This window comes from Chanodichthys erythropterus, chromosome 17 (assembly GCF_024489055.1).
Source record: "Chanodichthys erythropterus isolate Z2021 chromosome 17, ASM2448905v1, whole genome shotgun sequence".
Lineage (NCBI taxonomy): Eukaryota > Metazoa > Chordata > Actinopteri > Cypriniformes > Xenocyprididae > Chanodichthys > Chanodichthys erythropterus.
Genome location: NC_090237.1, coordinates 8,490,320 through 8,518,318, shown reverse-complemented (window position 1 = coordinate 8,518,318; position 27,999 = coordinate 8,490,320). Strand labels below are relative to the sequence as shown.

Genomic DNA, 27,999 nt, shown 5'->3' with positions numbered 1-27,999 from the left:
TATCATTGCCCCTTTAAAAGGGGCGACTCTTGTACTTTAAATGGTCTCATGCTTCCTTCACTCCTCAGGATTAAGGCTACAACGATGTCGGAACTCTTGTCCATACTCATGAACCCATTTATTGGCAACTGGAAAAGAAAAGACAGTGAATGCCTTTATTTGGTGTGTTCCTCACATAAAGCATGTGGCTTTAACCCTTAAATGCATACCTCGGGTCTTTATCAACCCAGGACATCATTCAATACCCTCCTCCTCATTCATTTTTCAAAATCAGACATCAACCTTCTTAGTATTCCTCAATCAATTCATTATAAAGAATAGAACAAGAAAAAAATCATAAAATAATAAAAGAATACCTATTTTCCTTAAATCTTTTTGTAATATTTGTATAGGGTCGCTAACGACCCGAGGTGTGTATCAGTGTACGTATATTTTTTCTGCATAACAATAATTGAATCTTTGATACCAGAATTAGCGCAATTGACCTTTATTCCAAAAAGTAGCAATGTCTGATACATAATGATGAAGTGACGTTTCATTCAGACAGAAAACGAAAGAATAGGCAAAACATGAAATGTTTCAGCGATTTACTGCAAAGTACTGAATGCAGTCAAATATGGTGAAGCTGTTAGCAATCAAATTATTGAATTTGAGCATGTTGAAAATGATAGTTTTGAGAATATGTTTGTGATCGTGAATAGGCTCATATTCGTAATCTCAAACATATTCTCAAAACTATAATTTTGCTAAATGTATTGGGAAATTAGCTCTGATGAGGACAGTGATGATGGCATAAAACATCTGCTCAAAATGAACCCTTCCAAGCTCCAAAAGTTAACAAAATATGCTTTATTTTATTCTTCTGTAATGGTTATTCTTAAATTAGGGGAATTCTTATATTATCGAGATATCGTGTTAGATATAGATCCGGGTCGCTAAAGACCCGAATATTTAGAATGATTGGCGAAAGATTCATGCATTTAAGGGTTAAAAGCCTTGATATAGCACACATAAGGACATCTCTAGTAAATAATATCCCATAAAAGCTTCATTAACCATTCTCAATTCACTGAAGGTTCACTTTTTTCATGCTTCTTTTACAGAATTACTACCTATTACTTTACTATTACTACAGTAGTGTGTGTGTGGTGCAAGCAAAAAAAGTTATAGGTTCAATTACCAGGGAATGAATTAAAGGGATAGTTCACCCAAAAATGAAAATTTGATGTTTATCTGCTTACCCCCAGTGCATCCAAGATGTAGGTGACTTTTTTTCTTCAGTCGAACGCAAATTATGATTTTTAACTGCAACCGCTGCCGTCTGTCAGTCAAATAATAGCAGTAGATGGGAACATCAACTATAACAGTAAATAAAACTTGCTTAGACAAATCAAAATTAAAACCTGCGGCTCGTGACGACACATTAATGTCCTAAGAGACGAAACGATCGGTTTGTGCGAGAAACCGAACATTATTTATATAATTTTTACCTCTAATACACCACTATGTCCAACTTCGTTCAGCTTCCTGTTAGTGAGGTCAAAAAACGCATTCTGAAGACGGAAGTGATGTCTCGCCCATATACTTCAATAAGCGCGAGACATCACTTCCGTTGTCAGAGCGCGATCCGACCTCACTAGCCGGAAGCTGAACGAAGTTGGACATAGTGGTGTATTAGAGGTAAAAAATGATATAAATACTGTTCGGTTTCTCGCACAAACCGATCGTTTCGTGTCTTAGGACATCAATGTGCCGTCATGAGCCGCAGGTTTTAATTTTGATTTGTCTATGGAAGTTTTTTCGACTCTTATTGTTCAAGTTCCCAATCACTGCTATTATTTGACTGACAGATGGCAGCGGTTGCAGTTAAAAATCATAATTTGCGTTTGACTGAAGAAAAAAAGTCATCTACATCTTGGATGCCCTGGGGGTAAGCAGATAAACATCAAATTTTCATTTTTGGGTGAACTATCCCTTTAAATGTATACAATGAATGCAATGAAAATTGCTTTGGATATGACTGTCTGTCAAATTAAAGTTCTTTCCTTATTTTGGTAAACAAGACACCATGTGATACAGCAATCATACCCCATTTATCACCAACAATGACAGGGCAGCCAGCATGAAGAGTGTCACCATTTCCTTGACCATTTCTATGAAGATTCCACCAGAAGAGAGCACCATTCTAGAAAGAAAACACAAAAAAGTCAAATACACTCCTTATAGAGAATAAAGAAAACTCCCAATATAGTTTTATTATGTTTATTAAGTCAAAAAGCTTCTTTGAGTGTACACAATAGCCAAAATCCTGGATTATGAACATTGTTTAATGTATATTCCTTTTTTATTTTGCAAGAGGTTGTGCAGAGATGACATCCCCTTAGAGGGTGGTGAAAACCTGAATGCCTGGAGGTGAAAGTGCACATTTCTAGATAGCTATCTCTCAGGTTTCACCAACAGTTCATTTAACTGAAACAACAATGACTCCCAAACCCAAAGCTTTTGTTGTAACGGGATATCCAACGAAATGTCTGACCTCAATAGAAAACAATCTGTTATTACTCAGCATTGAAGGACATAGCATTCTGAAACAAGCTGTGCAAGAGTGAAGTATGGTTGTGTTCTGTCTTGAGTGAATCTGTGAGACTGATGTATGTAATTCTGTACCTCCACTACAGGAACACTGAAGTTAGCATAAATAAAGGCTGTGAATCCTCCTGCTTCCACAGAGCTCAACTAAAAAGGAAAAAAATGTGGTTCACTCAAGCAGCATTAAATTAATTTTGGTTACTGCTAAATGCTTCCAAAACTAACATACTTGCTCTCTCACTCAAAACTTCATTGGCAAGATATTTTCATTTAATTAAGGAAAGCGAGCAAGAGCTGAACTATTTATTCACTTACATATATCATGAATGTAGCCACTCGATTTCCAGTTTTTAGCCTGTATAATGGACTCGAATCAGACTGCCAATAAAAAAAAATCATTTTAAACTGTAAAATGTCACATTATACACAATGTGTATGCATCATGGCTTATACTGTATATGCAAGATACATTATAAGTAGTAAATCTCTGCATCAAAAAGCATTTTTGTAAATGTTTTTCCTTAAAGGTGCAATGTGTAAGAATTTTGCAGTAAAATATCCAAAAACCACTAGGCCAGTGTTATATATTTTGTTCACTTGAGTACTTAAAATATCCCAAATGTTTGCAACTATTTGTAAATCATGAGAAAACTGCAATTTTAACCAAGGCTTCGGGATGTGTGAGGAGTCGCCTGTCAATTGTAGAAACCATGGAAACACCAAAGACGCTTTAATATTAATATAATGTTTTAATAGACAAGGGAACAATTGTTTGGTTACATGTATAGACAGAAAACTAATTATTGTTATACAGCTCAACACATTTAGTCTTATTGTTTAAATCTAATTTTCTTGATTTTTTGCGATTACCATGCTTTACCATGCCTCAGAGAAAACACTATTTTGTCAAGTAGCTAACATAGCATAATCAGATGCAGCTTTATTTTTAGTAACAGTAATACAGCATTTTTTCCGTCATACAATACGTTTTAAAATTAATTGCATGCCATTTATCAACAGAAGCCATCCAGCATTTAATATATTGTAAAATCGATCTATCTTACTGCAGTGTGTAACAGTGTCTCACAGCAGCCACCGAGCGAACGATCAGAGTAACGTTATATCATTTTCAATACGCTCAAATGTATCTAATATGATAAACAGAGCTGCGTTACCTCATACTCAAGACCGGAAAAGCGGAATCAGTGCCGGCGACTGTGTCATAATAAAAGTCCCGCTGCTCGTGAGGCGTGTGTTGTGCAATCGCTCCAGCGGCCTCGTTCAGCTCCCACAACACTCGGTCCTGCTCTGCTTCATACTACAATAACATTAATAATCACATCCATGAACATGATTTCTTCCCGAGTCCTATCCCGATTATTTCCACTGGTTGTGAGGTGAAGACTCAAGATTCAGAGCTCAAACTTGGCGTCATCAAGCTACTCTTTTGTTTTGAATAGGCCTCTAGTGACCTCTAGCGGATAGAAAATATTACATATTGCACCTTTAAATGTGTGTGAATGTTTTAGAAGATTCAGAATTAAAGAATATTTCTGTTACTTACTGTAGCATGATCAAAATGAGGTTCATAGTGTCCTCCAATGCCATAATTTACAACTTGGAGATATTCAGCATAAGGAGGCTGCACATTCAACCCAGTGACCATAGTGATGCGTCGATCCACCTTGCCAACAACCTCATGGGCCGACTCTTTAAGCCATGCACTGAAAGATCATTGACATTATTCTAATGTGAGAGCTACTTCACAAACTAAAGCAGTACAGAAAGAGAAAAAATGGGATATTATTGGAAATTGGATGTATTACTACTAGTATTATTCACCACTGAGTAGTTGTATTATTCACCATTGAAAGTTGTAGAAGTACACTAGCATAAAGCCCAAAGTATACTTTGGCTGCATCTGCATACAACAGCGCATGTGCAAGTGACTTGCAAACAGAGAGCTTGAAAACAGCAGTCCACTAGAAAATTTGCACGCGTCGAACACATCTTTCCATGCCAAAGGAGTATACTTTGAAAGGCTTGCGCGCTCAACTGTGCACAAGACGGAGCAGAACGCAGGAAATTAAGTATACCCGGGCCTTAAAGATGAGCTGATATACCTTTGATTTAATGGGGCCTTTAGAAAAACATGACTTGTACCTTTTGCTGATGCGATATTCTGCAGTGGCCTGATTTACTCCTGATGCCACCACTGATCTTCTAAGCTGAAGGAAAACATGAATATTTGCATTTAAATATTTTCTAGACATTTCAGTCACTGTGAAGAATAAAGATTTGAAGGGAGATACAGTAAGAGAACTAGATAATAACAAAATGTCTTGCAGCTTCTGTTATGTGGGAATTTCAGAAAGAAAGAAAAAATTACTGAACTACTGGCAGGGACAAAGACTTAAAAAAAAGCAATGACGGAAACACGTGATTTAATGCTCTGTCTACCCCTACGAAAACACTCTGGGTGGAATAACTGACGAGCTGTAAGCACAGTTGATTCCGACCGCATGACTTATTCAAGTAATGTGCTCTTTATCTTCTTTCCAACTCAGTTTGAAGCTGGCTTAAGTTCCGTGGTTAAATATGTCTGGAAAATGAGGGAAAACTAGCACACAAAATTTTGTGTCTCTCTTGAGAAAATGACTTTATACAGAAGAGTCTCTACATGTCAGTCAGTAACTGGCATGCAGTAAAATAAAAAGTGTCTGAAAAATGTCTTATTCAGTAGAAGACAAATTATTTAAAGTAAAATGAAAGCAGAACAACTTCAGCTGAGAACTTTCAACAAGTGAGAGCTGAAGCCTCTGCCAACTTTTTTTCCCTCAATGCAAAAATGATCCAAGTAACATAAAGGCTAAATAACATCCAATTCACAATAAAAAAAAAAAAAAGGCTTTCTCAGTTATTTGGAGAGTTCTGATCCAAATTCACTCACTCTTGTTTTTGCATAATATCAAAGACAGCATGGTTCATGGTTCATCAATTAATTTACAATGAATTACTTTGGAATCTTGGTACAAGTCCAAGAGTTACATATTCCATACCCAATTTTGAATGTTTCCACATTAAGCCTTAATGTAAACAGTGCACTCACCCCTGGCACGGCATATTCTCTGATGCTTTTAGCTTCAGGTCGGGTGACAAAACCATGGAAGAGCACAACATATGGGTGCAGGCTGATTAGCTCTCGTTTAATTGGTTGCAGAAGTAAACCAGGGTTGCCATTGGTGAAATAATCACAGAACAACCTTGGGTTCTCAAAATGTTTTGGCTGTAAAAATAAAGTGTGTCATTATTTCTAAGGCTCTGAAACATAAGTATTCCAAAGAGGCTTCAAATAATAATTTATAACAAGAAAGATTTAATTGATAAACATAAAAATATTTTAAGTTAACAGCTAATTACCTCTAACCCTCAATCAAATGCTGTCATCGTGAATGCAATAAAACTCTAACATTACTGTGTTAAAAGTACATTTATCTAGGCCAGTGGTTCCCAAACTGAGGTATGTGTCATGTATCCATGAGGGTATGTGAGGAGACAGAGGGGGTACGCAAACAAAATGCTGAGTTTTGCCATTCATTTAATTGTGCCCCACCTTAAAATAACAATAACCCAAAAATGAAAATTCTGTCGTTATTTATTCTCCCTCAAGTTGTTCCAAACCTGTGTGAATTTCTTTCTTCTGTTGGACACAAAAGATACTCTGAAGAATGTGGGTAACCAAACAGTTGACCCTGTAGAAGAAGAAGACATTTTTGAATAAAGTCATTATTTGTGTTTTTTTTGCACACAAAAAGTATTCTCGTAGCTTCATAACATTAAGGTTGAACCACTGTAGTCTCATGGACTACTATCTCTACTACCTTTCTGTGCCTTGAAATTTGTTATGATGTTGATGTGTATAGGGTAGGGATGTTCTAATACCACAATTTTGGCTTCGGTACGATACCAGAATCTAATACCTCTGTATCGATACTAAAACGATGCCATAGGTGACAAATAACCAGGCTCATAAGATAAGTGAATTTAAACAATTTTACTAATAACTGCTTAAAACTCTGCAGTAACAAATGTGCAAATAAAATGTAACAAAACCTACATTCAGGGAATATACAGTGGGTACGAAAAGTATTCAGACCCCCTTACATTTTTCACTCTTTGTTATATTGCAGCCATTTGCTAAACTCATTTAAGTTCATTTTTTTCCTCATTAATGTAGCACCCCATATTGACAGAAAAACACAGAATTGTTGACAATTGTGGACATTTCTCACCATCTTAGCTAACTTCATGCGGGCTTTCATGTGTCTTGCACTGAGGAGAGGCTTCCGTCTGGCCACTCTGCCATAAAGCCCCGACTGGTGGAGGGCTGCAGTGATGGTTGACTTTCTACAACTTTCTCCCATCTCCCGACTGCATCTCTGGAGCTCAGCCACAGTGATCTTTGGGTTCTTCTTTACCTCTCTCACCAAGGCTCTTCTCCCCCGATAGCTCAGTTTGGCTGGACGTCCAGCTCTAGGAAGGGTTCCTGTTGTCCCAAACATCTTCCATTTAAGGATTATGGAACCTTAAGTGCAGCAGAATTTTTTTGTAACCTTGGCCAGATCTGTGCCTTGCTACAATTCTGTCTCTGAGCTCTTCAGGCAGTTCCTTTGACCTCATGATTCTCATTTGCTCTGACATGCACTGTGAGCTGTAAGGTCTTTTATAGACAGGTGCGTGGCTTTCCTAATCAAGTCCGAATCAGTATAATCAAACACAGCTGGACTCAAATGAAAGTGTAGAACCATCTCAAGGATGATCAGAAGAAATGGACAGCACTTGAGTTAAATATATGAGTGTCACAGCAAAGGGTCTGAATACTTAGGACCATGTGATATTTCAGTTTTTCTTTTTTAATAAATCTGCAAAAATGTCAACAATTCTGTGTTTTTCTGTCAATATGGGGTGCTGTGTGTACATTAATGAGGAAAAAAATGAACTTAAAATGATTTCAGCAAATGGCTGCAATATAACAAAGAGTGAAAAATTTAAGGGGGTCTGAATACTTTCCGTACCCACTGTAGTTTAAATTTTGATTTTGGAAAAAAAAATTCTCTTTTATCGCATGGTGCAAACAAAATGTATGTAATAAATAAATAAATAACAACAAAAAACCTACAGGGAACATAGGTTAAATTTTGATTTTGGAAAAAATAATACTGAAGTAACCCAATTAAAATGGGTTCATATCCTCACATCTTTTCAGTGTTTATTTTTTGACAGCTCCTTTGCCAGCTTTGCAGATTTTTGGACAGGAAAACTAATGTGTCAATATTGTCACTCGAGAGTCTGGATCTTAGTGGGCTACAGATGAGGCCAGAGGTACTGAAAACTTTCTCAGAGGCTGAACTTGATGCTGGAATGCAAAGGTAATATTTGGCAAACACTGAAAGAATGGGGAGGCTTGATTCATGCCTTTTCCATCAAGAAAGTGGGTTTTATGTGGCATTGGTCTCTTCCATGGCCTTGAACGTTTGGAGCTCTTTGTTTAGTCTGTCTGCTGGCATCTCTAGACATCCTCTCCCGGCTTGACATTCATCTCCCTTGCCCACCTCTTTTTGTTTTTTCTCTGATACAATGGTAGACAGGAGGATACCCAAGTCTTGTTTTTGTTTTTTTGGCAGCTGTTTGTTCTTCCTGCCCAGCCTGAGTTGACTCAAGCACTGACTGATTAGAGAGATCAGGGAGATTAGAAAGCTCTCGGATTTCATCAAAAATATCTTAATTTGTGTTCCGAAGATGAATGAAGGTCTTGTGGGTTTGGAATGACATGAGGGTGAGTAATTAATGACAGAAATTTCATTTTTGGGTGAACTAACCCTTTAAGATTTAAAGCAGGCCATTATTTCATGTGACCTTCTTCATGATCCAAAACTGAAGTAATTCACTTTGGTAAGCTGCTGTGTAATTTTCTCCAGGCAGCCCCATGAGTAATTCTACCAAGATCCACACAGGATAGCTCTTCTTTTAACTTTGGCTCTTTTTATGATAGGAAGCATTTAATAGTCATATGGATACCATATTATTATAATGGAAGTTTACTCCATTTCGAAACTGTAATCATCCTTGCAATGTGTGAATACTTTCCCTTTTCTAACTTGTGCTAACATTTTATATTTGTGTAGCTTATAATACTTCCAACATTGGAATAGAAAAATATAACCTCTGATGAATGTTGAACACTACATTGCCTCGATCACAAGTTGTGTAGCATAGTGTGGAATGATACCTGAGATCCTTTTGTTTGGCAGAGCTTCTCATAGACATTCCTGGTTCTCAGATAAGTGGTGTCAGGCCTTTTCAAAGCCAAGCTTTGGTTAGTAACAGGCGGCCTTTCATCAAGGAGCTTCTCATACTTCTCCACATTGAAATGTACCCTTCTGTTCATAGGATCTTGAAGACAAGATTGAAATTGCATTGTGATGTAATATAATACAATTTCTGTATAGATTATATTTAAATTAATTCTTATTTATGAATTAAAAATAAATTGATCTGTTTGGCCAAGTATGTTTCTCTCTCTCACACTGTCTCACTAATTGCTGTTGGTTGGTAGTAGACTGCAGAGGAATAGTTTACCATGAAGCAATAGTTCCTGAGAGAGACTGAGGGCGTATGATATGTTTCCAGTCTAAAAAAACAAACAAACAAACATTGTATTTCATATAATTATATCTTTCTACCTTTATATATATATATATATAGAGATAGAGAGAGAGAGAGAGAGAGAGACAGACATAGAGATGCATAGAGATGGATTACACAGAACCACCAAAGATAAGACAAAGAAAGATAAACTAGCTACATTTAAAACTACAAAACACTTTTGCAATTTGAGGTGAGAGTTTTTATGAATATTTTGAATTCGTTTTTACCCCGTAACGTTCCCAGTACGTTCAGAGACGGTCACGATGTGGAGTTCTTTTAAGGTTTACATTTACTTTTATCCAAAGCGACTTACAAATGAGGTTTGGGGAACGTTATTTGGTGAACCTTCAGGGAACATTCAGGAGGTTCTGGGAATGTTTAGTGGACTATTACTATGGGACGTTCTGTTAACTTCCCAAATGTTCTCTTTGTTATGTTCTCGCTTAACCATAAAATAACCAAAATAGAACGTCCCCCTAAACTCATATTGGGAACGCTATTAAATGACCAACAGAGGACCATGTGGGAACGTTCTGTTAATGTCCCAAATGTCCTCATTGTAACATTCTTATGTGACCATAAAATATCCAAATTGGAACGTCCCCCTAAAGTCATATAAGGAACCTTGAACTGCAGCACTTTCATTACCAAAAGAGGACGCTTTAGGAACATCCCCAATGTTCTGTAAAGGTTCGGAATCTTCGTCACCTTTAGAGAACTTTTAGGCAACATTGCGCAAGGTCCTGAGAATGTTGCCTTTTACGTGGGTATTTTTTATATTATTTTTATTTACCATTTTAATTTTAGTTAAAGTTTTAATAATTTTGTAGTGTGCTTTTGTCATTTTTAGTAGTTTTTATTATTATTATTATTTTATTTATGTGTTTGTTATTTTAGTACATAAAGTTAAACTAAATGAAAATTAGAAATGTTATCTTGGTTACTAGCTGAAATAAAATAAAGTTTAAGATTTAAATTGTATTTTATTTCAAGTAACAAAAATGTTCAGTTAACTAAAAAGTGTTTAGTTAACTATAATAGCCCTGTTATTTTTTTAAACTTTTAATTAAAATATTTTAATCCACCCACAATCTTTTTTAATAGGTAGATTTTCTGGAGCACTTTGGTATGGCACACTGAAACGTGGCCACATGCATTTCTGAATACTTCACCTCTTATTTACACTGCACATGTTTGCGGGGCGTTACAGCTCCAACACGGCCACCAGAGTCGATCGCGGCCACTTTAGTCAAGGCTTGTGTTTACACCACATTTCAGAAGCGGCTCGCCGCGCCACGTCTATTTATGACAGACGCCGTGTTCAAGTCGCGCAGTTTAAATACAAAATTATGTCAAAATAATCATATTTCACATCACTAGGAGACCAGAAATTTACAACAAGAGATTTGAAGTTGAAAAACCTGAAAATCTTTTATCCTTGTCGTCCATAACTGGACTTTTAAGTGTATTAACTTTGTCTATAGGCTACAGCAAAACAAAGTGGGGCATAGCAATAAACACAATTAAACCAGACAAAATATAACCATTTAGCCATTAAAAACATAAAAAATCAAGGAAAACAACAGAGGACAGGCAAATCTTGTGGTCTCATGAATCCAGCCGCGTCGCTTCTGAAATGCTCCTGGTGTGAGTTGGCACCGTGTAGAGGACGGAACGAAACCTTGCCAGAGCCTTAATGCGCCACAGAGTTGTGCAGTGTAAATAAGGGGTCAAAATGTGATCGGACTAAATATGTTGGACCCCGTGTACACCTTAGATTGGATCTTAATACCAGGTGTACACAGGGTTTTAGTTCAATTCATATATATTTTGTGAGAGGTGCCATACCTTGAAATGAGAAAAAGCTAAATGGTCAAGGGCATCTTCAAATGTGCCTTCATTTTCCAGACTCCATTCTGTTCCTCGAAAGAGACGAACTGCCTCCTCAAACCACTGCACAGAATGGTAGTAATCTTCCAAATCATAGGCCACCTACCAACACAAAGCTCTCACAGATGAAACATAACACAAATATGACATGTGGGGGAAAAAAGCAAAAAAGATGATGACATCCCACATGTTTGACACTTGGGCTCAGAATACTTCTTACACAACAGCAAAAAAAGGATTTCTGTCAAAAACCATTTAGTCACTGGTTATTTAATATGTTACTTTAGCAATGTTAAAAGAAGTTGCCAATCTTTGTTGCACATTTCACTTGATACTTGTATGGATGATTGTGAAGAGAACATATGGTGCTTATTACAAGAAGACAAAAAACAGAGCTTTTCTTCATGCACAAAGAAAGAGGAGCATAAACCACAAAAGAGGCACCAGATACTAAACAAATTGAGACGTATGGAATCTACATCAGGAAGTGTGCTCAAGTGGGAACACATTCTGAACACATTTTTCCAGAGGCTTTCCCAGAGATTCACAATACATTCCAAACTTTAGGAGTGTGGGCAGTAACGTTTCTCGACCCCTCTAAGAATTGAGCTTGTGACAAATAAGAAATTATTAACTTTACAGCCACACTATGTTTTGCAGACATATGTAAAAGCAGACTGAAAAATAATAGAAAAAATTAAATTGTTTTACCTTTCCAACAAGAAAGCAATCATCCCCAGAGAGTGTATCAGACACATGGGGTTTATAAACATCAACAGCATTTCCATTTGTGATTTGCTGGAAGTGCCCTTGCACAAGCCCCCCCACACGCAGATCATACACATCCTGAAGCCTCATCAGCCCCTGCGCTGCCCCCTGAAGGTCCTCCAGCTTGGGTAAGCTGCCTTCCATCCTCCTGTAGCCCTCCCTGAGAGCTGAAGGAAAGTAAACGGGGGTTGTGAAGGGTTAGAGTTAAGTGGGACACAAGCAAACCAACAGTCAAAAAAAATGAAGCTGTAGATCAAGGATTTTCTTAAATGCCTCTTGTGTGTGAAGGTCAGCATTACCTTTGATGTTTTCTTCGGCTTCATTGCTATGGACAACATTCAACCATTCAGACTTAAGTCTTTTGACCAGTTTGAACGCAATAATTGGATTAGCTATGGTAGCTGATGGCTCATTGTATACCCCACTGTGTAATGATTTGACTCTTGAAAAGAACCTAAAAAATGTAAAAGAATGATTAATATTTCATTTAAAGGTTAAACGCAATAACACATTTTGTTAGTGTTACCCTTTATTTTACAGTCCTGTTCCCCATACATATATATGTACTTATTATAGTAACTACAAAAAACTACGTTAGATAATAACTAGTAACATACTAACCCTGAACCTACCCCTAAACCTAACCTTTACCCATGATATATTACCCATACTTTCTTCACTGTAAGTGCATGTTCTGTGAAATAAAGTATAACCGAAATGATATATACAGTTTTTGTCATTTTTATTTTACATTGAAATAAGAAATAAATAAATAAAATAAAATAAAATGCCAATATCTGCCATTGAAATATCCTTTATAAAATTTCCCACAGTAACCACATTTTCAGACAAAGTGCCTGAAGCCATCTTTTTTGTGGCTATTTAGATTGCTTAATTAACTAATCACCACTTTAATACATTCATATAAATGATCAAATTGCTTTCTCTTACCTTTTAAGATCGTCAAGTCTTTGTATTTCCAGTTCTATGTATATTCTTAAATGATCGATTAGTTGTCTTTCTGCGGAAACAGCTTCATTCACGCTCATCATCGAAGTGAACATTTCACCGAATGATTTGTCAGAGATATTAAGTACGTATATAAATATAAAGAGGCTAAAGTATGAAGACATCTTATAAGAGAGATTATGAAAATTGTTTAAGCGGTCTTACATGATGCGCTGACTGTGTTATTCCACAGCTTTTAATTCCTCTTCATAGCTCATGTTCTCACGCAGGACATGAAAAAACCGCGCACAGCCCACGATGATCCATCAGCATAATGCCTGCGCGCGCGTGTGTGTGCGCGCGCGCGCGTGAGAGAGAGAGAGAGAGAGAGAGAGAGAGAGAGGTGGGCTTGTCTGGGAGTGGGTTGAATAATACGTCAGGTACAGACTGATACAGGACAGAATTAGGATTTTCTAAAAGAAAAAAAAACGGTTCTGTGATCTCTCTAAATATATATATTTTTAGACAAAAAATATAATAATATCATAGAGAAAACTTTATAAACAACTTTTATATGATTAAATTAAAACAGAAATCTGTTTTAAAGGGTTAGTTCACCCAAAAATGAAAATACTGTCATTTATTACTCACCCTCATGCCGTTTCACACCCGTAAGACCTTCGTTAATCTTTGGAACGCAAATTGAGATATTTTTGTTGAAATCCGATGGCTCCGTGAGGAGCAATGACATTTCCTCTCTCAAGATCTATTAATGTACTAAAAACATATTTAAATCAGTTCATGTGAGTACAGTGGTTCAATATTAATATTATAAAGCGACGAGAATATTTTTGGTGTGCCAAAAAAAAATAACGACTTATATAGTGATGGCCTATTTTCAAAACACTGCTTCAGGAAGCTTCGGAGCGTTAAGAATCAGTGTATCGAATCAGCGGTTCGGAGCACCAAAGTCACGTGATTTCAGCAGTTTGGCGGTTTGACACGCGATCTGAATCATGATTCGACGCGCTGATTCATTACGCTCCGAAGCTTCCTGAAGCAGTGTTTTGAAATCGGCCATCACTAAATAAGTCGTTATTTTGTTTTTTTCGTTCACTAAAAATATTCTTGTTGCTTTATAATATTAATAATGAACCACTGTACTCACATGAACTGATTTAAATATGTGTTTAGTACATCAATGAATCTTGAGAGAGGAAATGTCATTGCTGGCTATGGAGGCCTCACTGAGTCATCGGATTTTATCTTAATTTGTGTTCGGAAGATTAATTAAGGTCTTACGGGTGTGGACGCAATGAGGGTGAGTAATAAATGACATTATTTTCATTTTTGGGTGAGCTAACCCTTTAATGACCATTACAAATTGAGTCACAAACATGTGGAGTCAAGGTGTCCTGTGATGGAAACTGAGTCATTTTAATCCTCCCTGAGTTTAGGTCTGGTCTGTTATTTGCTGCAACTTAGCCATTTTGCTTGTTCCTGCATAGGATTTTTACTCTATGCTTAATGTTAACATCTTTTTTTTAATGCAACATTTCAAACTTGCATTTCGAAGGTGTACTAATTCTGCTTTAAAGCCTGTGTTATGAGTCTCGGCTCCACTGCTTTTGCTGCTCTAACTTCCAACACAGGATAAGATCTTTCTCAAAAACTAAGTATAATGTCCACTGAACAGGCCATAAATATCCCTACTCTTACCAGTATCCCATTGTTACTGAATGTGTTACTGAATGTCTGGAACATTTTAGAGGGTCATTGTGCAGTGAAGGGTTAATATTGCTATACCTACAGTGTAATTCATATGAGGTGTGGAGAACTGCTTTACAGACTGTGTGTATCGGGTCGTTTCCTCCCAGGAGGCAAGGGAGGCAGTGCCTCTTCAAAAAATTAGGATGAGAAAATAATTCATTTTACAAAAATAAAACAATCCAAATATTACAAAATGTGACAATAAAAAGTGTATAAGTCAGTCGTTGTTCTAAAGGAACACTGTTCAACAGCGACACCCGCAGGTAAAGTTACAGCAGCAGTCCGCGTCTCTTGTGCCTCCCTTGAGCTCATACACAGCAAAATCCTCAGAATTAAATCAACTCTGCTCAGATTACATATGGTCCCTCTCTACTTAGTGTTAAAGTAACACTGAAGCAGAGTTAAAGTTAATGAGATAATTAAGCGTTTAATTAAGTTATGATTGAGCATTAGTGATAAACACCTGCTGTTAACAAGCAGAATCACTGAAGAAAAACACAGTAACTACAAAGGACTTCCAGCCACAGCCTAAGATTAAATCAAGTGAAGATAAAAGACATAAAATCTCTCAAGATCTGATTAAACAACTCCACAAACAGCACGTTATCTCATTAATTTTAGCTCTGATTCACTGTTATTTTAACTCTTTGTAAAGAGGGACCATATGTTCTCTGAGCAGAGTTGATTTAACTCTGGAGATTTTGCTCTGTAGAGAATCAACAGAACCCCTAAGTTTGCAGTGGGTTTTGTGGGATGTAAAAGAGAATGAATGGAGGAAAGTCATGTGAGAGGAGGCAGTGCTTGCATCACGCTATGATTGGATATGATCGGTTATGATCGGATATGATTGGTTTGTGCGATAAATCCCACGTGCACTTTTAGTCTTAATGAACAAAATGATGGGAATACTAATCGAATAGACTAATTAAAGAGTAAGTAAACAGCTCACCCACTTATTTAGCTTTATGTCACATCAAAATCAAACTTGAAATGACATGAAAACATGATGACTGCAGGTTTTTTTAATGAGCAATCAACTTGAAATTAAAGATACATCTTCATGTCTTTGACAGTGTTTACATACCGAGCATGACTGATGATCCAAAATAAGTTGACTATTAAAAAGAACAATAAAACTGTAATTTTACAGTTTAATATTCAATTAAATTGTCTTCATCTATAGTTTGTGGCTTAACTTTGTATTAGATTATGTTAAAATTCTTCAAGCAAATATAATTTAATATAACATTAATTAACAATACTTTGTGTCTTGCCTAAATCTTTTGCTTACAGAAGTGTTTTGATGTGTTAATTTATATAGCCTATCATTATTGATCTGCATTTTGTGTTAGCTTTAGTTAGCTCAACTATGTAATTACAATGTCACATGTCTAACCGTTTTCAGTCACAAGATGGTGCTATTAGTTGTGCTATCTTGCTTTAGTAAAAAAAAGAAAACTATATGCACTATACAGCCTTTGATCCTTTAATTCAGGGTTCCTCAAATCCAGCCCTGGAGGGCCACTGTCCTGTATAGTTTAGCTCAAACCCTAATCAAACTCACTTGCCTGCAATGTTCTAGTTCCTCTGAAGACCTTGATTAGCTTGTTCAGGTGTGTTAGGGATGAAACTAAACTCAGCAGGGTCGGGGCCCTCCAGGCCCGGATTTGAGGAACCCTGCTTTAATTATATATTTATTTTTATTTTGATTTACATTCAGACACAAAATATTGAAATTTCATTTTAAAAAGCACATATACACATATTTTGCTTTAATATCATCTAAATATACAGCAAGTCTGAAATGTTAGTAGCACAGTTCAGATCACCTTAACAGAAGTTTGCATCATGAAATCTTAGGTGAAATCTTCTTATTTACTGCACAGAATGCATAATATTTCAAAGCAATGAAAAACTTTTCATCTCGCAATCCATACACAAGTGGACAAAAGCACCGTGGGACCAGCATAAACACAACATAATTAAAATATCTGACCTCCATATATATGTAAATATCAACATTTAAGAGGGCCTGCTCTACAAACGGACACCACAGCTGAATGATTGAAGGCAACAACTGGAAGCCATGTAATACCACAGTTTTTAAGCCTCTTACAGCTGATTTACCATTACCAGAGCTTGCCATTTTTGCAACACGCATGATTTTGACATAAGAAAACAAAATGGTGCAAAAAATCATCATGAAGAATATCTGTGTGAAAACTGACCTCAGCTGACCCTGCCACGTGTGAACAATAAGCACTTCCACTTGGCAAAGTGCTTTTTTCATATAGATGTGAAGTGGAACCGAGGCAATGAAGATGAAAAAGATCATAGTGGGCTCTATGGAGCAAATAACATGGATGATGAGAATGCTGTGGATCGTTCTGGACAGACTACAGATTTGAGAGTGTCGCAGGGGCATACAGATGGCCGCGTAGCGCTCTAGACTCATAGCTGTGAGAGTGAGTGGAGTAGCATAGCTCAGCACTTCCATAATGTGGCAAATGACAAGACATATTCCTATAGGCATTGTTGCATTGAGAAAGATTAGGATCAAGCAAATATTGGTTATAAACAGAAACAGCCAATCACAAAGCAAGGTGTGAATAAAAAATATGTAACGCATTTTGGTGCGAAAATAGTCCTTTTTAAAAAACGTAAATATTAATACACTATTCACATACAGGAAGCATGCAGACAGTGTACACGCTATAATGATTTTTTCTCTGCCTCTTGGAATTGAGAAGCCTTTGCTAGAGTCAATTGATGAGTGGTTTTGTACCATTGTTTCTAATTCACTGTTATCAATGCAATTGATAACAAAGAGAGAGAGAATTATAAATGACAAGTTATGTTAAAAAGAAAAACAAAGACATAAAAGTAGCCTACCACAGTATATGTCAACAAAGAAATAAACACCTTTCAATGAAGAGTCAATAGGCCACAATGAGAATAAGAAATCAATATACAATGAAGCCCAAGAAAGGTCTAAAATGAAAGGAGATGATTACCATGTTTTATAGTCTATGCGGATTTCACTCAGGAATTCAAATTGACAACACCCAGTTAGCTATTTTTAATCCAGTTGTCAAAACACCCAATAGCAAATATAATTTGTTAAACGTCCCCGTCACCTCAACGTCAGCAAATATGTGGTAACACTTTACAGTAAGGTCTCATCAGTTAACGTTAGTTAATTCGTTAACTAAAATGAATGAACAATGAGCAATTCATTTGTTATATTTATTGTAATCCTTGTTATACACTCTAAAAAAAAATGGTGCAATATACTGTAGTACTAAAAGTGCTTCTTTGGTTCATAATCATAGGGGAACCACTTTAAATGCTGTATAGCACCAAATCTTGGTGCTTCAGTGGTTCTTTAGTGGTTCTTCACTGGTTCTTTGAGATAACTGAGGTGCTATGTAGCACCGCTACCGTATACAGAACCTGTTAAGCCCCTGTATGGTTCTTCAGCGGTTCTTCAGTGGTTCTTTGGGGTGGTTAAGGTGCTATATAGCACTACTGCCGTACAAAGAACCTGTTAAGCCCTTTTAAAGGTTCTTTATGAGTCAAAGAACCACTGTTGGTGCTGTTTAGAACCTCTTATGGGTTCTATACAACCTGGTTGGTTCTATAGCACCATTTGACAAAGGTGCTGTAGAGCACCTTTAAAGGTATGGTGTTACATAGCACCAAAAGTGGTTCCCCTATGATCACAAGCCAAGATCCACTTTTAGTGCTACAGTATCTCACCCCTCACATTTCAGCAACCATTTTAGTATATCTTCTGAAGGGACAATACTATAGAAATGAAAATTGGATATACTTTAGTAGTCAGTGTGCTGCTTGTATAGCAGTATAGATTTACTGTCCTCTGAAAATAACTTAACATACAGCCATTATTGTAAAAATAGCTGGCAACAAAAGTGAGAACACCCTAAATGATAACAGTTGTATGTTGTTTAACCATGCAAAGCCTCATGTCCTATTCATCATGTTTATGTTTTTGTCTGCTTGACAGGACCATACAAATGTGTGTATCTTGTATTGGAGCAGTTAAAATTTGGTGCTTTGAGTACAATTCTCTCAAACTGATCATTGGATGTTCAACATGGCACCTCATGGCAAAGAACTCCCTGAGGATCTTAGAATTAGAATTGTTGCTCTCCACAAAGATGGCCTAGGCTATAAGAAGATCGGTAACACCCTGTAACTGAGTTACAGTACAGTGGCCAGGGTCATAGAGAGAGGTTTTCCAAGACGGGTTCCACTCAGAACATGGCAAGGGTCGATCAAAGAAGTTGAGTCCTCATGCTTAGCGTCAGGTGCAGAAGCTGGCTTCAAAACACAGATGCATGAGTGCTGCCAGCATTGCTTTAGAGGTTGCAGAAGCGGAAGGTCAGCTTGTCAATGCTCAGACCATACGCCGCACACTGCAACAAGTCGGTTTGCATGACCGTCGTCCCAGAAGGAAGCCTCTTCTGAAGGTGGCTCACAAGAAAGCCTGCAAACAGTTTGCTGAAGACAACCTGTCCGAGAGCGCGAATTACTGGAACCACGTCTTGTGGTCTGAGACAAAGATAAACTTGTTTGGCTCAGATGGTGTCCAGCATGTGTGGTGATGCCCAGGTGAGGAGTACCAAGAAAATTGTGTCTTCCCTACAGTCAAGCATGGTGGTGGTAGCATCATGGTCTGGGGCTGCATGGCTGCTGGTACTGGGGAGCTGCGCTTCATTGAGGAAAACATGGATTCCAGCATGTACTGTGACATTCTGAAGCAGAACATGATGCCATCCCTGCAAAAACTGGGCCGAACGGCAAGATAATGACCCCAAACACATCGCCAAGATGAAAACTGCCTTGCTGAGGAAGCTGAAGCTGAAGGTGATGAAGTGGCCAGGTATGTCTCCAGACCTGAACCATATTGAGCACCTGTGGGGCATCCTCAAGCGGAAGGTGGAGAAGTGCCATGTGTCTAACATCCAGCATCTCCGTGATGTCATTATAGAGGAGTGGAAGAGGATCCCAGCAACAACCTGTGCAGCTCTGGAGAATTCCATGTCCAGGAGGATTAAGGCTGTGCTAGATAACAATGGTGCTCACACAAAATATTGACACTTTGGACACAGTTTTGACATGTTCATTTGGGTGTACTCACTTTTGTTGCCAGTTATTTAGACAACAATGGCTGTATGTTGAGTTCTTTTTAGAGGGCAGTAAATCTGTACTGCTATACAAGCAGCACACTGTCTACTCTAAAGTATATCCAATTTTCATTTCTATTGTATTGTCCCTTGAGAACATATAATTAAATGATTGCTGAAATGTGAGGGGTGTATTTTTTTTGTTAGAGTGTACTTAGTTAATAAAAAAAACTGTTCATGTCAACTGTGGTCCATTAAATAATGTTAACAGATACAATTATTAATTTTAGTAATGTATTAGTAAATGTTGAAATTACCATCAACTGAGGGTCCATTTACACAACACTGTTTTCAACTAAAAACAGAAAACCTTTTATGCATTTTGGCCATTCATTTACATAACAACAGTGTTTTGGGGCAGCTGAAAATGCAAACTTTTGAAAATGCAAATTTGAGAAAAGTGAGATGTCACGTGCATACGTACATGTTCATAAGCGCAAAAAAAGTTTTTTTTACCTCGCCAACTACTGGCCTATATAGTACAATGGGGAATGTTTTGACAACATAGAAAATTGCAAAGGAAAAACTTTTCCGTTATTACATCATTGTCATGTAAACGTACCCTGAGATTAATGAATGCTTTAGAAATATTTTTCATTGTTAGTTCAAGTTAACTAATCTTATTGAAAGTATTACCAAAAATCCAAATGCTAAGAAAATCACAAAATTGTTCTCTTCTTATCTCACTCAACAGTTTACAGACATGGAACCCATGGACAAACCCATTTAGGGCCCAAACCTCAAGCCCCACCTTGAAATGTTGGCCGGGACACTGAGTTCAGGGGCAGATTTTACATATCTGCCATACCCTGGCATTCAGACAAAACAGGGGAAATAAACAGCTGAGCTCATCATGCTGCTCCTTAGTTCTGTTATTTGAGTTGGCCTTTGGCAGAAACTGCAGATTTCAAAAAACAAATTTAAACAGCCTAATACTGTCCTCCTAACCAGATGCAATGTCATAAAATTTCCAGAGGCAAGCAATTTATCTGTCCAAACCAGACTCGACTGGAGACGCGACAAAATCAATAAAAAATCACAGCCAATCAAAACAGCATGTGGGCGGGCTCTCTCTCAGCAAGAGCACTGCATTCACAACTAAATGGATAAGTATCAAATTCATAAATCTTACACCATTTTAACGTTATTAAAAACATGAATCATAGAATAGCCTACACTTTGAGTTGACAGTTTGAACATGGTTTTTTCCTGTAATTTATTTTCAAGATCTGAGGTGAATTATCCATTGCTGCTTTCAGTACACTATAAAGGTCATGAAAAATATTCAAACTCACATTAAATTCTTTTTACATTAAAGCACATAATCAGAACCTGAGATTGTTATTGTCATGCTTTGTTGTTCCAGCCGCAAAGCCACAGAAATATAATTATTATTATTTATTTATTTATTTTTTTACAATATAATCGTCGCGTATTGCCATTGTGGCTGGTTAGTACAAAAAAAACTCTTAACATGCAAATTCTCATTGGTTAGGACATGATGTTATTGCTTTTTCAGAATTTGCATTGATTTCATATTGTTGTTAAAGGTGCCCTAGAATCAAAAATTGAATTTACCTCGGCATAGTTAAATAACAAGAGTTCAGTACATGGAAAAGACATACAGTGAGTTTCAAACCCCATTGCTTCCTCCTTCTTATATAAATCTCATTTGTTTAAAAGACTTCCGGAAAACACGCGGATCTCAACATAACACTGACTGTTATGTAAGAGTCGGGATCATTAATATGTATGACCCCAATATTTGCATATATGCCAGCCCATGTTCAAGGCATTAAACAAGGAAAGGCAATATTAACGTCTGGATCTGTGCACAGACAAGGTAAGCCAGCAAGAACAACAGCGAAAAATGGCAGATGGAGCAATACTAACTGACATGATCCATGATAACATGATATTTTTAGTAATATTTGTAAATTGTCTTTCTAAATGTTTCATTAGCATGTTGCTAATGTACTGTTAAATGTGGTTAAAGTTACCATTGTTTCTTACTGTATTCACGGAGACAAGAGCGTCGCTATTTTCATTTTTAAACATGTGCAGTCTGTATAATTCATAAACACAACTTCATTCTTTATAAATCTCTCCAACAGTGTAGCATTAGCCGTTAGCCACAGAGCATAGCCTCAAACTCATTTAGAATCAAATGTAAACATCAAAATAAATACTTTACTCACATAATTCGAAGCATGCACACAGCATGCATGACGAACATCTTGTAAAGATCCATTTGAGGGTTATATTAGCTGTGTGAACTTTGTAAATGCGCTGTAATATAGTCGAGAGCTCGTGTGGCAGGGAGCACGCCATTTAAAGGGGCGACGCTGCCAAAATAAGTGTATAGTTAATGATGCCCCAAAATAGGCAGTTAAAAAAATGAATTTAAAAAAATCTATGGGGTATTTTGAGCTGAAACTTCACAGACACATTCAGGAGACACCTTAGACTTATATTACATCTTGTGAAAAAGCATTCTTGGGCACCTTTAAGTTTGTGCATATCCATGGACTCTGTCCATTCTTTTAGTAGGCTATAGTGGGTTTTTGTCCATTGTTTAGAGATATAATAGCCTACAATTACTTGGGTATGTCATTGTTGTATGTCAATAAGGAATCATGCCATAGGCCTACCCTAGGTTTTTGTGAAATGCTGAGCAAGTTTAGAAAAGGGATGAGCAGAAGTGAAATGCTTATCATTATTAAGAACTATGCAAATCTAAGATTAGACATGTTGTGGCACAGCTACAATAAGTCACCCAGGTTCATTGTTAAATACAGTTGAGCCTTATTACAGCATAACATTCATACGTGTTGAATCTTAATGCATCCAAATGTAAATTAATGTTCAGGAGAAGAAGCTTATGGTTGAGTGTGAGAATGTTTGATGTTTGTCACTTCATTTTATTTTAAAATGTGTCATTACTAGTCCCGCCTTGATATAATGACCTGAAATGGTCATGGCTTGCTGGAATAATAAGGTTAAATGGTCATGGCTGGTTACTAAATACAGTATTAGCAGGGCATTATATCTAATAAAGTTAATAAACAAAGTTAATGAAGTCTTCATGGTTCATCTTCTGAAGTTAATTATGCTCAGCAGAGGCAATTTTGTTGTTTGGAAGAGCATCTTGTACAGAAATGGCCACCTAGGACTGATGTAACATGAGACTACTCATTGTTGCTTGTTACCTTTTAACAAGCGATTAACCCAAGCCTTTTAACAATTAACCCCATAGCAGGATGAAAACACATGTTTATTTCATGACTCTGTGCTCTAATTAGACCCAAGGGAGACAATCTAACTGTCATAACACTTCTAATAAGCACAAACTGTTATTGTTTTGTGTGCGGTCAATAAACATTTGCTCTCTGCATTGCACTGTTATATCATAATTTTTTAAATAAACAAATAAATAATTCTTTATTTATTTATTTTTTTTTATTATTATTATTAATTACTTTATTTGCATATGTTTTATGCATGATTTACTTGCTGTATACTTTCCCCTAAGAAAGTCATGCTGGTAATTACTATGTTTCCCAAAGTTGTCATAAAGGAGTTTATGTTTAATTGAGTATACACAGATGGATTTAAATTAAAGCACAGAAAACACATACAGATAGAATATATACTGGAACTACTAATAAAATTCATTAAGTAGTAGTCAGTACATACTTGCTGCATATTTACACTGCACACTAAAAGTATGTACATTTCAGAACGTAGCAAGGGATATTCACATCAGAAATTGCTTGTTAACACCACAGACACCCTTGTTGCATATTTGCATGCATGCATTAGATTCTAGCATAATTTATTTTCATAAAATTATTATCATTTATCTTTTAGTTTTTCAGACATTTTAAAAACTGCTATGGCAGGTTTGTTCGACTTCCATACTGTAAATGTCAAAAGATACCAGTCACAAACAAAGGGTTATTATAGGTAGGGCTTGACATTAACACCCCCCAAATGTGGGTGTATTTCAGCAGTGGTGTGTAACACATCACTCCTACTAGCCACTTTGACTGGTTGAATTTTATATATAATATACATTTTTCAATTGTAGTCTTTTAAAAAGGCATATGAAATAATAAATTAAGTGCAATGTAATGTTGTCAAAAAAATGTTGTCGATGAAATATCTAAAACAGATATATTCCTCAGAATAGAAACACAATTCCAGCTGCGCTTTCTCGCTCTCTCATCTCTCCGAAAGAGAGATGACACACAAACCCGCCTCCCCTCACTCACTCGTCTCATTTGCTCTGGATGAATATTGATGGTGTATAAATATAGTAATTTCTGCAGATTTTGTGCTCACACTCAAAGTGCGCGCACATAAAGCCGCCTCTCAGTACCAAATTGAGTTCTTTTTCGCTGCTTATTTTGTTTAAACAGTCAAATACACATAAAATAATGTCAAAATTCCATAAATACAGTCAGTTATGTTTTAAGTGAATGTAAAACTACTTTAAAAGAAAACATGTGTAACACTATTATGGATCCGTGCTTCAGGTCTTAAAGTGACAGCACCCAAATATACCTGCTGCCAAATTATGAGATAATATTAAAAATATCTATATGGCAGTTTTTCCCCATGGTATTGATGTCAAAATTATGGCCAGTGAAAATGCTGAGTGGCTAGTAACTTTGGAAAGCCATATTGGCTGGTGAGCCAATATGTCAAGCCAATAGTTGGGCTGAAAAGCATGCATAGATGTAAACTGCAGAAATGTTGTGCTTTTTGTATACTATTGTCAAGGTATGGCATAGACACAAAGATGATAACATGTAAAATCAACAAATGGTAAGTTTATTGTAGGAACGGCAGGAACAGACACAATAGCAGGTGAGTAGAGACTTTCCCAGACAGCAACATAGTGTGGCTCAGATCTGGCCCACATAATGGTACATGTGGATTACACACAGACCAGATGTGGGCCGGATCTTGGCCAACACTAGGTTGCTGTCAGGGTTTCAGAATAATGTGATGGGAAGTAATACAGTCTTATCTTTTGCAGGTTGGACGAAGATGACAAAACTACACTGGGAAGCAGACGAGACCAGGATATAACTAACTTGACAGGATAACGAAATGAATCCTGTGCTGAGTGCTGAGTATATTGATGGGCTGTGATGAGTGTGTGTGATTACAATTCCAGCGACTGTAATTCTGTAGAGTGTGGAAGAGCCCAGCATGATTGTGACATCTATTTGCTATGCACTATGATAGGGATGTGCTAATTATAATCTCATATATATATATATATATATATATATATATATATATATATATATATATATATATATATATATATATATATATATATATATAAGACGTTGTGTATGTATAGGATAAATAAAAAATATGTAGGATACATTTTACAGAAAATGTAGATATTATTCTCAAAATTCAAAGTAGGTTGTCCGTTTAAATTTTTCTTTTTTTAAAAAGACAAGAGTGGTTAATGGTTGTTGTTTTAAAACCTGCATGTTAAACAACATTGAGAATCATAAATGGTCAGAATTATTTTTACAGATATAAGTTTGTATGAATAAAACAGCCTCCATATCTTCATAGATAAGGAAATTTAAAATATCGCCCAAACATTCTCACCAGACTGTGTACACATTTTTTTACACACATATATTTGCAGATTATATACACTATACACTACCTTTCATAATTTTGGGGTCAGTGTGATTTTTTTTTTTTAAGGAAATTATTGAAATTGACAGTACAGACATTTATAATGTTACAATGGATTTCTATTTGAAATAAATGCCTTTTTTTTAAACTTTCTATTAATCAGAGATTCCTGAAACACATTATCACTGTTTCTACAAAAATATTAAGCAGCAAAACCGTTTCCAACATTAAAAATATTAATAAATATTTCTTGAGCAGCAAATCAGCATATTATAATGACTTCTGAAGGATCATGTGACACTAAAACTGGAGTAAAGTCTGCTAAAAAAAATTCACACAAATTAATTACATTTTAAAATATATTAAAATAAAAAAACAGTATCACAATATAACTGTTTGTACTGTATTTTTGATCAAATAAATGCAGTTTTGGTAAGCATAAGACACTTCTTTCAAAAACTTTTAAACATTAGTGCAATTGTAAACCCACATATTTTGTTCCATTATTATTTATTTTTATTATAAATGTAATTCTGAATTACATATTTTCATAGAATTCAATATCTATTCATTAAAAGATGCATTTATAGAAAACAATTTTCATCAGTTAAAGGGGATAAATCTTAAATAAATATGACCTCAAGATCCTAATATAATTATTCTCATCTCTGTGGAGAAAAAAATACATTTGAAATCTTCTGTTAGTGAGCAAACATTGGTTTAACAGATTATATTTTTAGACATTTTTTAAAATATGTTTATGCATCAAATCTTAAAATCGACACCTTGGAATTATAAGGTTCTATCTGACATTTTTGTCAAAATTAAATTATTCACATATTATTATATTGTGAAAACTTATTTACATTATGTGATGTATTTTTTAAGCTGCATACATTTTGCTATTTTTTTTTTTTTTTTTTTTTAGAAAAAAAGGTTCTATCTACAAAGGAGTATGGAATGCAAAAACTTTGAAGCTCAATATCTCAGAACTGCTCAGAATGCAGATAGAACCTTATAATTCCAAAGTGGCGAAATATTAAACTTTGGTTTTTGATGGTGTACGTGTCAAATATAAAACAGAATGCACAATGACAGTTCTATCTTTCACTCTTACAAAAGCAATAACAAACAAACCCATTGTTCTTGCAATCTTATTTAGTCATTTTGACGTCTTTATGTGGGTCAATACGTGCACCAAAACAAGGCATGGCTTTCTTCATATAGCTTCTAAGGCTCTCGTCTCTAAGGCCGTAAATGAGCGGGCTCAGAAAGCGAGGAAGCAGAATGAAGCAGAAATAGTAGATAAAAGACATATCTGCTTGAGACAAGCTGACACGCTGGACAAGTAAGAGTTCTGCGATAGGTTGTGAGAAAGCCATCATGCTGAGGAGCAACTGGAGCCCATGAAGCAGCACTGTGTGCAGAGCCTTGCTTACTGACACTCGGTCCTGCCGCATCTGACGGGTCTCCAGCAGGATCCGAATGTACGTAAAGAGGATGACCACAGCGACCACTGCGAAGAAGATCCCATTGAGGCTCACTTTGAACAGAGCTTGAATAGGAGAAGCACTGAGCACAGTGGTCTTGCAGAGCACAGGGGTCGAATGGATATCTACACCCGGATTGAGCCGCATCAAGACAAAGTCGACAGTGGGCAGGATGCAGCTGATGATCCACAGACTTAATATGATGATCCAAATCCATTCCGGTCTCCAGATGGCAGGACGGTGAAGCGGGTAGAAAATGGCCACGTAGCGCTCCAGTGACATGGTGGAAAGGATGAGTGGGGTGTTTAGGAAGGTAGCAGTGGACACAAACAGCAGTGGAGCACAGTAGACGATGGCAAACTGCACCCCGCCCATTGCTAGCAAGAAGAGGGATACGGAGGAGAGCAGCTGCAGGGTGTCGTTCATCAGCATGTAGGTGAAGAGGATATAACGGGAGCTGTCAAAGAACTGCCTGTGAGATGCAAAGGTGTACAATGTCAGGAGGATGAAGAACAGGAAGGCAATGAAGAGTGGGATCACCACACACACCTTCACAATGACGGAGAGGTTATTGCTGGATGTCGTGTTGCCTGGGAGTTCTGTCAGATTCTGCATGTTTTCGAGCGTTTTGCAACACTGCTGATGTTACAAAGGCTGAAAGGAAGTTTGCAAAGTCACACTGATTTAGTTTAGAATGTGGAAAATGAAAACGATAGGTAATCGTACAATGCAATCTAATCGAATGTGTGATTAATTGAATAATCTGCATCTGATTTCTATTCACAAAATAAACTTCACACGCTTGTTCACTCACCACACTGCCTCTGTTGGAAGAGAAATTAAAAGATGATCAGAGATGGGTAGTCCACTTTTATATCGCTGAAGATTTGCTTCATGACAAAAGAATGGGATTTGTTTTCCCATAGGATGGCTTAATTTTACGCTATATGAAC

At 36.6% G+C, this 27,999-nt stretch overlaps 3 protein-coding genes across 3 annotated transcripts; all 3 read right to left on the bottom strand.

Moving 5' to 3' along the window:
- Positions 1-7: 7 nt before the first annotated feature.
- Positions 8-13,088, bottom strand: p4ha3 (prolyl 4-hydroxylase, alpha polypeptide III). Its single transcript, XM_067365877.1, has 13 exons — positions 12,907-13,088; positions 12,255-12,409; positions 11,899-12,122; positions 11,146-11,289; positions 9,229-9,280; positions 8,879-9,042; positions 5,699-5,875; positions 4,753-4,817; positions 4,154-4,313; positions 2,905-2,967; positions 2,668-2,736; positions 2,089-2,185; positions 8-128 (listed from the first exon to the last, which is right to left on the bottom strand). The coding sequence occupies exons 1-13, from the start codon at positions 13,086-13,088 to the stop codon at positions 58-60; spliced, it is 1,623 nt and encodes a 540-aa protein (XP_067221978.1). The 3' UTR covers positions 8-57.
- Positions 13,089-16,519: 3,431 nt separating this feature from the next.
- On the bottom strand, positions 16,520-17,206 carry LOC137005242 (odorant receptor 131-2-like). Its single transcript, XM_067366059.1, has one exon. The coding sequence runs from the start codon at positions 17,204-17,206 to the stop codon at positions 16,520-16,522; it is 687 nt and encodes a 228-aa protein (XP_067222160.1).
- A 9,504-nt stretch (positions 17,207-26,710) lies between these two features.
- Positions 26,711-27,661, bottom strand: or95a1 (odorant receptor, family 95, subfamily A, member 1). Its single transcript, XM_067366055.1, has one exon. It carries the CDS (start codon positions 27,659-27,661, stop codon positions 26,711-26,713), a length of 951 nt encoding a protein of 316 aa, XP_067222156.1.
- Between the last annotated feature and the right edge of the window lie 338 nt (positions 27,662-27,999).